At 42.4% G+C, this 16,638-nt stretch overlaps 1 protein-coding gene across 1 annotated transcript in view; it reads right to left on the bottom strand.

Moving 5' to 3' along the window:
• The window catches only part of magi2b (membrane associated guanylate kinase, WW and PDZ domain containing 2b), a 91,553-nt gene that overhangs the window by 58,118 nt on the left and 16,797 nt on the right, over positions 1 to 16,638 (bottom strand). Inside the window, exon 2 of the mRNA XM_085359123.1 lies at positions 8,047 to 8,163. Within this exon, the coding sequence (XP_085215249.1) occupies positions 8,047 to 8,163 (117 nt within the window). The remainder of the gene's footprint in view (positions 1 to 8,046; positions 8,164 to 16,638) is intronic.

The following is a 16,638-nucleotide window of genomic DNA, read 5'->3' as shown; positions in this document are numbered from 1 at the left end:
TAATCCTCACACAGAGGCGGTGTATGGTATACTCACTGGCCACTTTGTTAGGTACACCTGTTCAACTGTGTGTTAATAGGAATATGTAATCGGCTAATCACATGGCAGCAAATCAGGCACGCAGACATGATCAAGATGATCTGCTGAAGTTCAAACTGAGCATCAGAATGACACTTATGACAACCAAGGTATGCAGAAGAGCATCTCTGAACACACATCCTACCTCAAGCAAATGGGCTACAGCAGCAGGAGATCACACCAGGTGTCACTCGTGTTAATTAAGACAAAGGAATCTCACCAAAACTGAACAACAGAAAAGAAAATTGTTTATTCTCAATTTCTGCTGTGACATTCTGATGTTAGGGTCAGAATTAGCTATCAACAACATGAAAGCATAGATCTACCCTGCCTTGCATCAATGGATCAGGGTGCTGGTTGTGCAATGGTGTGGAGTATATCTTGTTGGTGCAGTTAGTATTAACTTAGCATCGTTTTAATGCCACCGCCTACCTGAACTGTTGCTGACCACATCCCTTCTGATGCCTGCACCCAGCAGGAAAAGGCACCGTGTCACAAAATTCAGGCCATCTGATTTCTCTAGCATGACAATGAGCTCATTGTACTCAAATGGCTTCCACAGTCAACAGATCCCAATCCATTAGAGCACCTTTTGGATTTGGTAGAACAAGAGATTCACATGATGGATGAGCAGCCAACAAATCTGCAGGAACTGTGTGATCCTGTCATGTAAATATGGACTAAAGGAGGAAAGTTTCAAACACCTTGCTGACTCAGTGCCTCAAAGAATTAAACGCTCAAAGCAAAAGTACCAGCAAGATGCACCTAATAAAGTGGCCAGTGAGTATGCTTATGGCAAAAAGTAAAGGTTAACCAGTGTAAAACACGTGAACTCACTGAGGTGTAAGTGTGCGATGACCATCACAGAATGAGCCAAGCTTATCACGCACATCTTTAAACTACCACAGAGAGAAAGCAACAGTGGTGGAGTGGAGACGGGAACATAAATATAAAACGCTTCCACAAAAACAAAGAAACAAACCAACAAACAGGAAAACTCATTTTGTGATTAGCTGCTGAGTGAGAGGATCACACTAAGGAGAGGGGAAAAAGGAGGTAAGACGACACCTGTCCAGAGCTTAACATGGAAAACACTTTGCAAACATAACCAATTCATTAATCATCTTCAATATTTACCATTTTCATTTCATAAAATTCATATCGTTCACTCGCAGTTTCTTTCATCTGTGGAACAACATTAATCCAGTGTGCCAATCACACTGCAGGGAGCACAGAACCACATCAAAGCATGTCAGCCAGCTCTTTAACAAGAGCAAGCCAGCAGGCAAATCACCCCTTTAAGGAGCGAGTCCCTGAGGGATGATGTATTCTCCGCCCCCTTTCTCTCTCTCTCACATACGCACGCGCACACACACACACACACACACACACACACACACACACACACACATATATATAAAGAGTCAAAAAAACACACAAAACCTTAACAGAGAATGGCATGTAAAACTCCCATGATTCATGTATTAAACCAGCCTATTAAATCTCAAGACACAAACAGAATAATCAATGCAACGAGAAATTAATTTTATCTTTATCACTTCGCTGAACTTTGCCATTATCATCATGACAAACATCCTGAAATAACTGTCATCACTCCTCTTCCTCCCCCTCTGCCTCATCATCAGCCACAGTGCTAAATTAGAACTGAGGCCCATTCACATTCATATTTGTAAATATGAGTGTGATTTAATCAGCAATCTATAAGCAGGATTTAACTCTTGATAAGTAAAACGAATGCGTTCCAACCGCAGACCTCTTCGTGATTAAATTTTAGAACAAATTTCTGGATGCAGAAATCACAGATTTCTCTTCAGTCGTTCATATTAAATGAGGGAAATAAAAAAAAAAATCAAAAACCAAACACAGATGGAAGTGGGAGAATTTGGTAGATAACGGCAGCGACAGCTCCCCTTCCCGAGCAAATCGTTTCAGATGAATGGACTGAGTGTTCATTTAGAGGTGCAGAATTTGTTCCTGTGTATTTATAGGTGCTGTTTATCTGACTGCACATTATCAACAGGATAATGAATTCAAATCCAACTTCGACACATCGCCACATTGGAAAGCATGCTGTCTGAGCCAAAAGGTTGCGGAAGTGTGAGTGTACCAATGACTGTGAGGAAAGCAGAGAAAACTACAATATGAGGCTTCAGCTGGTCGACGCACACTGTCCAGTCGTACACACACTGGTGACCGATTTTAATTTTTAACCATCCTTGTAAGTGTTGCCAAGCTTTTCTGAGGCTCTTCTTAGCACTAAAGCACTCTAGCTTTCTTCAGTGCCTTCACTGCAAATACACTCAGTAGTGTGCAAACAGTTAAAAAGGGGAAAAAGTAAAATGAAGGACAGTGCTGGAGCTACGTAACACAAAATGAGAGCAGTAGTTTTAAACAGCTTTTCTTAAAACAGCTGTATTTAACTACAGCACTGTGCAAAAGTCTTGATTCACTCCCTAATTGCTTATATATATATATATATTTTGCTTCCAAGAGGTCAGAGGCTTTTGTAATTATTTTCTAACATGGTCTTGAGGAATAGCTTTCCAGGCTTTATGAAGGTCTTTCCAAAGATTTTCTTTCAGGCGCCTCAGGAGGTAGAGCGGCTGTCTACTGATCGAAAGGTCAGTGGTTCGCTTCCCGGATCCTCCTGCCAACATGTTGAAGAAATCTTGGGCGAGATACTGAACCCTGATTCGCCCCCCATCGTGGTGTCACTGCATGTGTGGAGAAGGCGACCGTAACATTTGTGCTAGGGACAAGCATATATATGAAAACATATCTTACCATGGTGTACACTTTGTCCTCCTAAAATCTGAGGAAACTACAGCCGGTGGGCGTTATCTTCATGTCTTTAAGAAATGGGGGGGACAGACAGAACCTGGGAGATCTGCACCTTCAGTTCATTCACTGAAGACTCATTCGAAATGCTCTCAGTGGAAAAGTGGAGGCCAAAGAAACAGGGAGAAAATGCTGAGACATTCTAAATTTAATAAGAACTGGACCAAAAATCTGTTACAACAGGTCTTATGGAGTGATTAATTCACACTTAAAAGTTTGGGGTCAAACTGTCACCAAAATGAGAAGGAAGGTCGCGAGGGAGCGTCCACCATATCATGACAACGATCCCATACCTGGATAGAAAACACATTCCCAGAACCTGGACCTTAACATTATTAAAGCAGCATCCTTAACAGACAACTGGAGAAATATTCCTACTAAATGAAATTACAAAAATCTTGTCTAAGAGAGTTTATAAGAGGCTTTGAGGGAGAATAAAGATGGTCATATCAAATACTGACTTTTAAGCTGCTTGCTTTAAATGCTGTATTTCCATGTTGTTTCTTAAAATGTTTAAATCACTGCACCCATTTCCAATCCTCCCAGTAAAATCTAAAGAAATGAGCGGTGGCTCTTTTGCACACTACTGCATTTTTATTTCATGTGCTATATCACTTCCTGCGTACTATGACCAAACACTGAATGGTGTGCATTACCACGAGTGTGTATTAAGATCTGCTGCATGCATTAGGGTGAGAAGGTGTCTTTCATCTTCCACAAATTTCCCACATCACCGTGATCATTATCAGACATCCGTCACCCCTATCACCATCACCATCTGAAGCATCTTGGCCCTGTTCAGCTCAACATCTTTATCTGCTCCTCCTCTGCAGTCTGAGGAGGATTCCCTGTCGGAAGCTGCAGGGGAGCACGTGTCCAGAACAGTGGATGTAAAGTGACAGAAGTTGCATGTATTTATAGGCTATCTGAGTAGAGGAATGTGCTGCTCACTGTTCAAGCTATTTATAGAGCCTTTTACTGATGCCTCTGAGCAGAGTGGAGGAAAGGAGATGGTTCTCCCGGGTATTACTTACGAGGCTCCCTCATATCTCCCTCTACCCTCATTCCTTGCACGTCCGACCTTCTCGCCACATCTCTACCCTCCATCCTCTTAACATCCACTTGCATCGACTCTTGTTTCTCACTTTCCATCTTCTGCCGCTGCCTTCTCCCCTCCCCTCTCTCCCCTGCTGATCTCCTCCTCTTTACCTCCTCTTCTCCCCATTTTCCATCTTCTCGCAGAGCCTTTTTGCTCGTGTCCACATCCATCACCTTCACCCCCCCTCGCTCCCTCAATTTACTGTACCCCCACCTCTCTCCTTCCTCTTCTCTTGTATTTTCCAGATGTTTTCACTCCTTTAGAAAATTTTCCCCGTCTTACGCTCTCATCTGCAGTTGTATCAAAGAGGCACTCACATTGCTAATATGCAGAGAGCAAAACCATTTTAAACTCTTCTCTAAATTCCTAACAGCAGGCGCTCTGACAGGAGCTCAGGCTCTGAAGTGGTCAACGTAGCCCTGCAAAATCAAATAAAATAGCGCTGGAAATTTTCAAAAGCTCAAAAGGCTTGAGAAGTTAGACTGTCAAACAGCAGCAATCTCATCAAATGGTTCAACCTGAAAGGTGGGATACCTCTCTCAAGTTTTACTACCTTCACGTCCAAAAATCTCCTTTTCTGCCAATATTGTTTCTACTGCCTGACACTTTTACCAGTTACTGTGTCACTTAAAATCTTGTTTACTCTTATTTTTTTAAGCTTTCTCAGTCTTCAGTGACTGTTATCGCCTGTCCTAGTAAAAAATATGCACATGTCCTTGAAGTGCTCGTCCTGCTACCATTTGTGTGCCTGTTGAAGCGTGAACGCATGTGCAAAATAAACCTGAAATAAGTAAAAATCCACAAGCAAACAAAACAGAAGACACACACACACACACAATAGGCTGCAGGCCACAATACAGCATCTGTATACGGTTATTAATGACCGAGAGTAAACGAGTATGTTCATTTCATTATTTTTGCTGAAAGAATGGACAATCCTTGAGCTGAATGATGTAACAGGATGCAGTAGTTGATGTCAGCATGTGAGTCTTCTAGCTGTATGAACACACGCACGCAAACACACACGCACACACAGACAGACACACCTCCTCCCACGTCCCTGACAGCGTGTTGTGATGCAGAGTGGTGTCTGCTCATCAAGCTGACAGACCGGCACTGACAGCGTGGTCAGAGCGCTGCAGACAAGGGAGAAAAAACACTGATTTTATAACGCTCCAAACCACAACAACAAACAGCCCACAGGGCACGAGCAGTGCAGCACTCAGGACCATCAACCTTGTTTTTGGCCCTTCTGATGCTGTGTCACTGACGGTTGAGCAACGCCTGCTTATGCGAGTCTCACACTGCCAGGAAATCGTGCGTTGACTATACACTGATCAGCCACACTAATACCACCTTTCAAATATTTTGTAGGTCTCCTTGAACAGCTCTGGTGAGGCATGAACTCCAAAAAAAACCCTCTGAGGTTTATGACATAAGCAGCAGGTCATTTAAGTCCTGCGCAGGTGAAGAGAGGGGCCTCAAGGCCAGGTCAACAGAAGGTTGAACGCATTCCAGAAATTACAGCAGGGATTTGAGGAGCACAGCAATGTGGCTTTATCCTGTTGAAAGAGATGGCCGCTGCCATCAGGAAAAAAACAAAACAAAACAAAAAATGTTTACGTAGGTACAAAAGCTTCCACATGAATGACAGGACCCAAGATTACCCAGCAAATCACTACCTAGAGCATCAAACTGTCTCTGCCAGCTTGTGCTCAAACACATCATCAGACCATCAGAACACCTTCCTTAACTGCTCTGCTGTCCGGTTCTGATCACAACTTGGAAAGATGGGAATAAGCACACAGCTCCCTCTAAATTTTGTGTTCCCCTATTTAAAAAAAAAAGAGAGATATAGTGGAGAAAATATGCCTTAATTTGATAAGACAGTAAAAAGTAAGGGGGGAGAGGGGGTGAATGTCACGCAGCAAATGACCTGAGGCGAACCAAGGCTGCTGCAGTAAGGACTTCAGCTTTCAGGACATGGCATGCATGCTGCACCGGCTACAGAACTGCCCCTCTGATGCCCTTCAATCAGCAATTTGTGAGCCCATGACCCTCTCACCGGTTCACTGCCTGTCCTATGTTGGACTGCTTCTGCAGGTACTAACACCTGCATACAGGGAACACCACACAACACTTCCCTACTGAGGTGCTCTGACCTGCTCCTCTAACCATCATACTTTGGAAACTTTCAAAGTCACTCCAATCCTAATGCCCGACCATTTCTCCTGCTTCCAGCGCACCAACTTCACAAAGTGATAGTTCATCAGCCTACTCTTCAACAGCTGCCACTGATATTAAAGCCAATGTTATTCACTTCACCCGTCACTGGTTTCAGCGTTGTGGCTGATTAGTGTATATGAGACAGCGTAAGTAGTACAAAGTGCTCACCATTAAAATAAATTTGGGGGATTCCTGCAGTATTACAACTGCATTTTAATGACATTTAAATAATCAGCATATGATGATTCAAAGCCGCTATGCAGGAGGTCTATGAGTTGGAATTTCTATAATCTTCATTACACTGTATCAGCTTTGTTAAGTGATAGGCAGTTAATTATGGGGATGTCATTACTGCTCAAACACATCACGCAGAATGAGCATCTTTCCGTTCCCATAAAGCCCTGGAAGGGGACTATGATTGCAATGTGGCGACAAAACCACCAAAACAGACACGTGCTGCCCTTCAGCCTCAATAGGGCAGAAGTGTTGAAGCTTAGCCAGTCCACACCACCTCTGTCGTCACCCTGTCAGTCTGCCTTCACTGCACTATTACACAGCCAACAGTCTGAGAAAGAAAGAGGAACGGAGAGGCAGAGGGAAGGAGAAGGAGAGGCCGCCTGGAGTTAAAATTGAAAGGGAGAGAAAATGTGATGGTGAGGTGGTGACCAAAAGAAATCAAAGAGGCAGAGGAGGGTGGGAGGGGAGCAGGGGGAACATGAGAGAGAGTGAAAGCAGAAGATGAAGACGGCGGGAAAAAGAGGAGAAAAAAAAGAGTGATAGAGTGATAGTGAGAGAGAGAGGCTCAGGAACTGTGCAGCTGTGGGACCGTATTAAACAATCACTTCTGTGTCAGCAGCTCAACACACCGGCAGAGAGGACATCTAGTATAGTAGAGGCAGCCAGTACAAAAACACCCATCGCTGACGTCAAGCCGAGCTCTGTTTCCTCATGCGTCTGTACCAGAATCTGCGCTATGAATTGGCCTATTAACAGAAGATAATGAAACATGTCAGATGAGTGCAAAACCCTTCACCAAACATGCATGCAAAGCGAGCTCATCCACACGCTGCATGCAGTCTGCAGACTCAAGCATCAGGCCTGATTCATGAGCTGCTGCCTGTATTGACACAGGAAGATCCTGCTGGGCCTTGCATCCCCTCAATATTAATCACACAATGACATCGCCGCCCAACAGGCCAAAGGCATACGTGCCGGGGAAACAAAAAAGACAACAACCCAAAAAAGAACCAAAAAAAAACCCAGACAAAAAAAAAACAAAAAAAACATTCACATGTAACATCTCATTTGGTCAGCGTGTAAAATTCATCACACACAGAAAGAAATCTGTGTATGTTGTGCATGTCTAGCATGTGCTAAAGGGGGGGCAGGGCATTACCACAACGCAAGCCTCAAGACAAGAGGGTGGTTGCCGTGGAAACCTCAGGCTGAAAGCTCGGCAGCCGGACGACTGAGGGAAGAGAAGGAGCGATAGACGGCGAGAGACAGAGAGAATGAGTGTGTGTGTGTGTGTGTGTGTAAAATAAAAGGGTAACATCTCAGGGGCAAGCGGAGAGAAAGACAAGGTGTGTTAGCTGGTGGAGGAGGGTTGACAATGATATCCAAGAAATGGTGCTAGAGAATGAAAGAGACAATTACAGACATACAGTGAGGCAGCAGAGAGGATGAGATCAAAGAAGAGTAAAAAAAGAAAAAGAAGAGGAGTGCAGCAGTGATGGCGGCCAGAGGGTGGAAGAGGGGAGCGATAGAGGGTGATGTGGACTCACAGGGAACAGTGCGGAGGTAGAGGTTGTCTCTGATGATTTGCTGGTGGTCGTGGTCCACTGAGCCCTTGGAGAAGCGCAGGTTGAGGTAGTGCCGCAAATCCTTGTCAACCACCCCCCCTAAAACACAAAACGAGCAAGAGAGAGAGAGAGAGGTCAGAGCTTGATGACAACAGACACAAACTGGCAAAGGACATTTTTCTCTTGATCCAAGTCAGACTGTTTCAAAAACCACCAAAAGGATTTCCACTGCAGTGGAAGAACAAGCACCAGTTATTAAACAAAAAAAGACACACAACTTTAAACCCGTTACGGAAAACTGAAAGTTTAAAATGACACAAAGCATCAATGCATGAATATCAGCTACTTCAGAAGCTCTTCGACTTCAAGTTTGAGTAATTTTCTTTAATATTTTCCAACAAAAAGCCGAAGCGCACCAATACAGAATGCACAGACTGTCAAAGCTGTTAGCAAAGAGAAACACTGAGGAATATTTTAACAGTATAAAACTTCCTTGAGGAGCAATAAAAGGGAAAATGGCATGTTAAAGGAGGGGAGAGAGAACAAAACACAATTTTGTAGTGTCATGAGAAAAAAAATGGCTTGCAATGATTTTCACAACAAAGCAAAACAGCAAAGGCTACTAGAGCAATTGTGTAAACCAGTGATCCCCTTGGGGTTAAATGTGCGGTGTCAGCAGGTTGGGTGACAAAGGCTACAGAGGACAGAAGCTCAAACCTCCTCATTTCTCCCTCTCTGTCTCTGATGATTACGTGCTGTTTGAGCTTTCACCCTTTTCATTATGTCACTGAGCTGAAACAAAGAAAAGTAAATGACAAACAAAATAAGGGCAAAAGGCTAAGGAGCAGGCCAACATATCTATGCGGCATATAGTGCGTGCGTGTGTGTGTGTGTGTGAAAATGTCCATGAATAGTTTCTCCTCCCTTCATCTGAAACCAAAGAAGCCCAGGAGGATGAGAGGAGGGGAACTTATTTTCCACACAGCATTCGATATGCAAAACCATCACATCCGACAGCGGGAGGGATGAGGTTACATGCCATGCATTTACAAATGACAAAAATGCCTCCTCACTCATGCATACTCTAGTGACCTCCTGCCAAATGGAGTTGACAGCGTTCAGGATACCAGTTAAGATTCAGGCAGTGTCTGCCTTTCATAGGAAACTCTTTACATTGGAACCATGCATACACGGCCCTGACACAGGTGACACTGTAATTCTCAAATGATCAACCCTTTTAGTCTAACATCTTATGTAAACTGACACCATTTTAGCAAGGCCACGAAGCACCATGAAATGCTTCACAAATAGAAAAGAGCGAGGTGAGAGGAGAGGAGAGAGGAGAGGAGGAGAGGATAGGAAAGGAGAGGAAATGAGGAGAGGAGAGGAAAACAAAGGAATAGATGGAAGACAGGATGAAATCTTGATTGGCATTACTACTAGACAGTGATTGTTCTAGATGGGTTTACCATGATGTCACGCAGCTATGCATTCATGCATAGGCCATATCTCTGACATGCACAGACACCAGCATACATATATCTCTACATACACACCGATACATGCTCAGAGAGAGAAAGACATCCGAGAGAAAGAGCTGTGCAAGCCGGGCACCTCATCAGTACCTGGCCCAGATGTTGATATAAGCGGTCCTTTCTCTACAGGTATATATCCAAAGACAGCCTGTCCTCCCAGGCGTCCTCTAGCCTTGCAACCATCCACCGCACATCTTCTGCCGCCTTGGTGAAACCACACTCTCTCGCCTCCTGCCTCTGCTTCTCCACTGCTGCTCCAGCACACAGCAGTAACCAGCTGCAGCCAATTTTAGTCCCAGGGAAGAAGATAAGGACGGGGGGGATGGGAGATGTAAAATGACACGGATAGATGGCGAGAGACGACGACCGTCGGGAGGAAAAAAAGAGGAGAAGATGTACCAGTGTGAAGCCGGGCTCCACAAAAACCTACCAGCGGATTGGCCGGATGACTTCCACAGTCCTGCAGCAGCCCCTATCTGCTGCTGCTATTACTGCACTGGTGTGTGTGCGTTTTGTGTGTGTGTCTCCAAAAGACTGAGAGAGACAGTACGTGGTAGTATCAGATAAATGTTTATGCATGTGAAAGCATTTGTAGAGTGTGTGTCGGTATTTTTCCCCGTGTATGAGCACACCCAGATGCTCCCCGACGTTCCTCAAATACTCTCCATCTCCCGTCCACCAGATGCTCTCTCTGTTCGACCTTGTGTCAAAGTAGCCTAGACTAGAGAGAAATACTGTGACGCGCAGCAGCAGCAGCATATGTCACAGTGAGGTTACACTCACTCATCCGCACACGGAGGGCTGATGAGCTCACAGCTGCAGAAGATGCCTCGAGCGCCGTCTTGAGCAAGGTTTGGTCAAAACACGAGACGTAAACAAACACCAACACAGAAACACACGCTCGTGATATGAGCGCTTGGCTCGAGGCACAGCTGACTGTGGAGGAGGGGTGTATTTGAAGAAGCTTTATTGGTGTGACTGTTCAAACAGAACAAATTTACCAGTCTCAGAGTTAAACTTGATGCTGTAAACATCACAGTGAACTCGTTTGGTGCCTGTCTGCTTCAACAAAGCAGAAAATAATTCTGGGAAAGGCAGTTTTTATAGATTGCCAAAAACGGCAGCATGAAAGCGGGGTAGAAAGGACGACGGCACAATCAATCAACACCATCAATCAAGGCAGACAGCAATCAGCGCAGGACTACACAGACTCACACTGCCCATCGACTCTCTTTTACATGATCCCCAAAATCACGCACAAACATTTAAACACAAAGGTTCATTTAAACAAATTCCTCCCTTCTGCCCACATCTGCCGTTACTGGTGGAGCTGCTGGCACTACCTCCACCACAGCAGTCTTCACCTCATTATGTGATTAGATGAGTCCAAAATCACTCCCAGTTTACCATACAGAGCACTAAATTTACTGTCCATTTTATTCATAATCACTAGTGCCCTTAAATATTCCACAAGGGCTTGACTGCTTAATTCCTGTGCTCAATATCTCGTTAAAACGTATATCTTCTGCTACTGCTGGGTGATCTAAAAGGCTCCAGCTGAGTATTTAGCAAGCTACTTGGATCCACAGAATCAACTGCATGTTTAACCATGCAGACAGCTTCACGTTTTACTAAAGAAACCCTGAAAATCGAGCAGAATTCAGTTTTACACACAGAGACGTATAGATAGTTGGCCACATACATCAGATAATCTAATGTCTTTGTTGCTTAGCAACACAAAAGAACCAGATCTGTCTGCACAGCTGTTCATTTACCTAACGCCACACACCCAAATTAGAGAGCTTGTTCAGCGTTTAAACGTCAATATTTCTAATTCTACATGCCTAAATAAGTGTCTTCACATGAAAAAAAACACCACCTTCACATATGTTCAAATGAAAGATCATCAAATGTTCTGTCCTACAATACAACGTCTTTACTGATCAAAGCAAGGCTGCCACTGCAAATGCATTTAAAAAAAGTAAACAAATCTGTCAACAGCTATACGTTAAGGATATGAATATGCAATCAAATCTGACAACAAGAGGACTATGCAACTGTCAAAATACTGAACCAGGAAGACAGTTTGTAACATTAATTCAATTCAATTTGATTTATATAGTGCCACATCACAACAGCAGTCACCTCAAGGTGCTTAATAGTGTAAGGTAAAGAGGGTCTAAACAATCAGATGACCCCCCTATTAAGGAAGTGGGAAGGAAAAACTCCCTTTTAACAGGAAGAAACCTCCGGTAGACAAAGTCACCTATTTTGAGGGTCTAAAGTGTAAAAAAAAATGGGTTTGCCAGGTCACTGCTGCAGCTGTCTTTAGTTGTTTGTGGATCTTTTTTCCTTTTTTTTTAAGCAAGTGAAATGCAGCAAGATCAGGTTGAGATCAGGTCACTGACCTGGTCACTGCAGAATATTCCACTTTCAGACCTTCAAAAACTCCTGAGCTGCATTCACATTATGTTTCAGGTCATTGCCTTTCTGTACTCTCAAGTGTCCTCCAGTGAAGTTTGCTGCCCGAGCTTTGCACAAAGTGACACTTCAAAAAATGTACTTGTGTAAATGTGAGTTGTGACCCAGTGCCAAAGAAGCGATGTTGATCCATGCATCATACTGCATCATACTGCCTCTGCTGTACTTTTTTTTAAATGTAGTACGCTTCAGGATCAGAACCTGTCAAAGCCTTCTCCACACTTTCTTCTCCACAGTTATCTTACTGGCTGTTTTTGGCAATTTTATAATATTATCTTTTTCTTCTTTGAACACGTTTGCATCTTGTGGTGATCTTTCTGTATTTCTTTTTGTGAAGTCTTCATCATAGATTTGGATAATTATAAGCCTTCCTAATGGAGTGTTCCTAAATTGGCTGCCTGTTCTGATAACACTAAGTTTCCTGTCATGATTATGACCACTCACAATGCTCTTTACTTTAAGTCCAAGCTTTTTTTCCCCATGTTTCTAAGCTCACAAGCGTCCTTGTATCAAAACTGTTGATTTTGCCCTTCCTAATATTTCTGTTATCCCTTTGAAGATTTTCTTTGTTTTTGCTGCCTCAGGATGGCCTTTTTTCATTTGTACTGACAGCTCCTTTGAGCGCAGTGATACCAAATGTACACAACATACTTGGAAACAGCTCTAAACCGTTTACCTGTCATGATAACACGCGAGGCCCCGAGTACAGAGGATTGGGACTATAAATAACTATAATGGCTCGATAGTTGTTGCATCATTTTTCTTTAGTGTATTCATCGTGTGTATTCACCTATAAGGTGAATGTCTTAGTACACAGCTAAAATATTAACTGTTCTATGAGTGCCCACACATATAAAGATCTAAAAGTATATCAATCAGCACCTTAACACCTGTTAAATGTGCTCTCCCCAAGCCTCCAAATTGAAAAAAAAAAATCACTTCCTGTTATTTCAGTAATATTTTATATTGAAGAATGTATATCCTCTGCTCATCTCATTTCCAAGTTGGAACAACTGTTAATTAAGCTAAGTTCACTGACATTAATGATTTATTAAACTTGTACCAACCTCTGTAGTAACAATATTTCATTTGTAGTGATTTATGCCGTTGTTTATATATGATGAAAGCTTAAAAAGATTTAATTGGGGATCAATAAACGCTCAGCAGGCTACAGCAAAAACTAAGGCTCTGTTCCTCCACTAATTACTGACGTAAACACTGGAACAACCAATTCCAGAGGCCACGGGCTTGTTGTGATTTCAATTCCAGCAGTTCACGGAAACAAGGATGCCTGACATCACCTCACCAGTGCTACGGACAGCTGCTGAGGTTTTTAGTCTCTCTCTGAGGAAGGTCACATTTTTCCTGATAGACCTTGTGAGATGGAACATTTCCTCTCACAGTCTAAAATCTTTAAAAGTGCAATTTATTCACAAGTAAGATTTTCCTGATTATATATAGCTTAGCTCTGTACCCACACATTCAGTTCCCAAATGTCACTGAATATATACACTTAGTCATGTTTGTCAACACTAGTCCAAATGTCCATCCAATCTCTCTTATCTTAGTTACTAAAAAAACAAAGCAAAAACTACCTTTCTGTGTGTTCGTCTTTCTGGCTTTGTGGAACTGAGAGTACTACAACTTCTGTCACGGAGGCTTATAGATGAAAACCCTGCCCACGATTCCCTCAGCACCTTAAGGTCACACTTAAACAACATTTATTCATCTTTACAAGCCGTCTTCCTCCAGGCAACAGCTACTTTTTAGTGAAGTATGCAAACCACAGGCTTACAGAAAAATCAGAAGGCAGATATTCTTTAGTCAAACCAGAAAAAGACTCAGATTTACCTCATACTGTAACGTAGAGCGTACCATAGGTCACAGAGATTACTTTCTTTCATAGCTGGACGTAAATCTGATATTTTGCATGAACAATACCTCTTTTTGCTAAATGCTTTTTAAAGAGATGTGGACTTACTTGACATAAGCTAACTAACTAATATATTAATGCAACCTCAAAGTTAAACTATTTAAGTAGCTTCAGGTTTGCTCAGAATTTCAGATTAAACACAGTTTAATCATTACTATGATGTATTATTGTGTGTGTCCCTTATAATGCTGCAGAAGATGTATTTCTACATTAATGTATTAATGTAATTGTGAAAAAAAGACTGGTCCATGTGTATACACCCACTAATATTAACATTACATAACTATATACTGATATATTAGTAAACAGTTATGTAATACATGTAATATATATAATTATACCCACTGTCAGCTTCCCATGGTAACAGTTACCCATCATTTCTTTATTTGTTGAAAGTCTTTGGACTTTGCACCACTGCACACGTGAAGCCATACATGGTATTATCAATATTCTCTGTTCTGTTTACAGTGAGCGCAAAGACAAAACAAGTACAAGTCCTCTCCCATCACACTGTTTTTCTGCTTTCCAGCTCCGCTCAGTTACTGATATTTCAGATTTCATCTGTAAGTCAAAACCTTCTACTTGTCAGCTAGACCCCATTCCTACAGTTTTGGTTAAGGCATGTCTACCTTCTTTGCTTCCGCTCATATCTGCCATCATCTGCTCTTCACTTACCACTGGAACTGTTCCTGCTTCCCTCAAAATTGCCACCATCACCCCAATATTGAAAAAAAACTGGTCTAGATCCCAATAATTTTGAGAATTTTTGGCCTATTTCCAATCTACCATTCCTTTCAAAAATTCTTGAGAAAATAGTTGCCACACAACTCCACTCACATTTAACTAATAATAATCTGTATGAACAGTTCCAGTCTGGTTTTCGCCCCCCCCATAGCACTGAAACAGCACTTATAAAAATAACCAATGGCAGCTGACTCCGGTTTACTTTCCATTCTTATTCTCCTCGATCTGAGTGCTGCTTTCGACACTATTTCTCACTCCATTCTTCTCAGTAGGCTAGCCTCTATCGGTCTCTCCCATACTCCACTAGCCTGGTTTAAATCATACCTGTCTGATCGCACTCAGTTCATTCAACTCAAATCCTTTACTTCTCAGCCCCTTCCTCTGACCACTGCCATGCCCCAGGTATCTGTCCTGGGGCCCCTTCTTTTCATTATCTACCTTCTACCGCTTGGACATATTTTCCGTAAATACAATATCCATTTTCACTGTTATGCCGATGACACGCAGCTTTATCTGTCCACTAAACCTGATTTTGCTCTTCCCCCATCCTCCCTCACCCTCTGCTTAGCTGAACTAAATTCATGGTTCTCTTCTAATTTTCTCAAACTCAATAGTAATAAATCCGAGCTCCTCTTGGTAGGCACTAAATCAACATTATCCAGAACCAACAGTTTCTCTATTGCTATCGATAACTCACCGGTCTTCATTTCTTCCTCTGTGAAAAGTTTGGGTGTCATCCTCGACAGTACTCCATCTTTCAATTTACACATTAATAATATTACTCGGTCTGCATATTTTCAATTGCGCAACATTAATCGGCTCCGTCCTTTTCTTACCCCACATGCCACTGCCATTCTTGTCCATAGCCTTGTTACTTCCCGGATTGATTATTGTAATTCACTTCTTTTTGGTCTTACTCAAAAATCCATCCACAAGCTCCAACGCGTCCAGAACTCTGCTGTCCATATCATCACCAGGACCCCTTCTGTCCACCACATCACTCCTCCCCTGCAGCAGCTTCATTGGCTCCCGGTCAAATATCGCATCAATTTTCTAAATACTCTTGCACACATTTAAGGCTATTCATCATCTCTCTCCTCCATATCTCTCTGACCTGGTTAAGACCACCGCCCCATCTCGTTGTCTCAGATCTTCTTCTTCCCTTTCACTCTCTGTCCCCTCCCCCTATCTTGTAACCATGGGGAGCAGGGCTTTCAGCTGCTCTGCTCCACGACTCTGGAATTCCCTACCTCCTGATTTAAGAAACATCTCTTCCTTCTCTCTCTTTAAGTCCAAACTCAACTCCTATTTTATTTGTTTATGTCTTATGTTTTTATGATTCTGTAAACTTCTTGCTTTTATTCTACTGTGTACAGTGACCTTGAGTGTTTTGAAAGGCGCTTTCAAATAAAATGTATTATTATTACAATCCATAGTATGTGTACCCATACTTGGCCAATAAAACAGAGTATCGTTTTAGATTCTGTCACATTCAGAGCTGGGTTGTAAACGTTAATCCGACCTTCTATGGTCTATGTACGGATATACGGAAGAGGATTAGTGCCACCGGGGAGGAAAAAAAGAATTCTGACTCTGAGATTAAAGTCAGAATTCTGAGAAAAAAAGAATTCCAGTTTCCAGTCATTCTGGAAAAAAAAAAAAAGACATGAAAAATTAATTCTAAACCGATTATAAAAGCAGCAATTTTCTTAATCAACTAACTGTTTCAGGTCTAAGCTTATAGTGTGAGTAAGGACCAGTTAAACATCAGCATGCTGAAATTAAAATATTTTTTTATAGCCTAAAAGAAGTGGCTAGATAATAAAAAGATTTTTATTCAGACTTTGTTATGCACAACACAAATTGCTGAGCACCACTTTT

The sequence above is a fragment of the Diplotaxodon limnothrissa genome, linkage group LG7 (genome assembly GCF_057381915.1).
Source record: "Diplotaxodon limnothrissa isolate DT_005_m linkage group LG7, D_limnothrissa_male_GT1.1, whole genome shotgun sequence".
Lineage (NCBI taxonomy): Eukaryota > Metazoa > Chordata > Actinopteri > Cichliformes > Cichlidae > Diplotaxodon > Diplotaxodon limnothrissa.
Note: the sequence above shows the minus strand (reverse complement) of the source record. Positions and strands in the feature narration are given on the sequence as shown.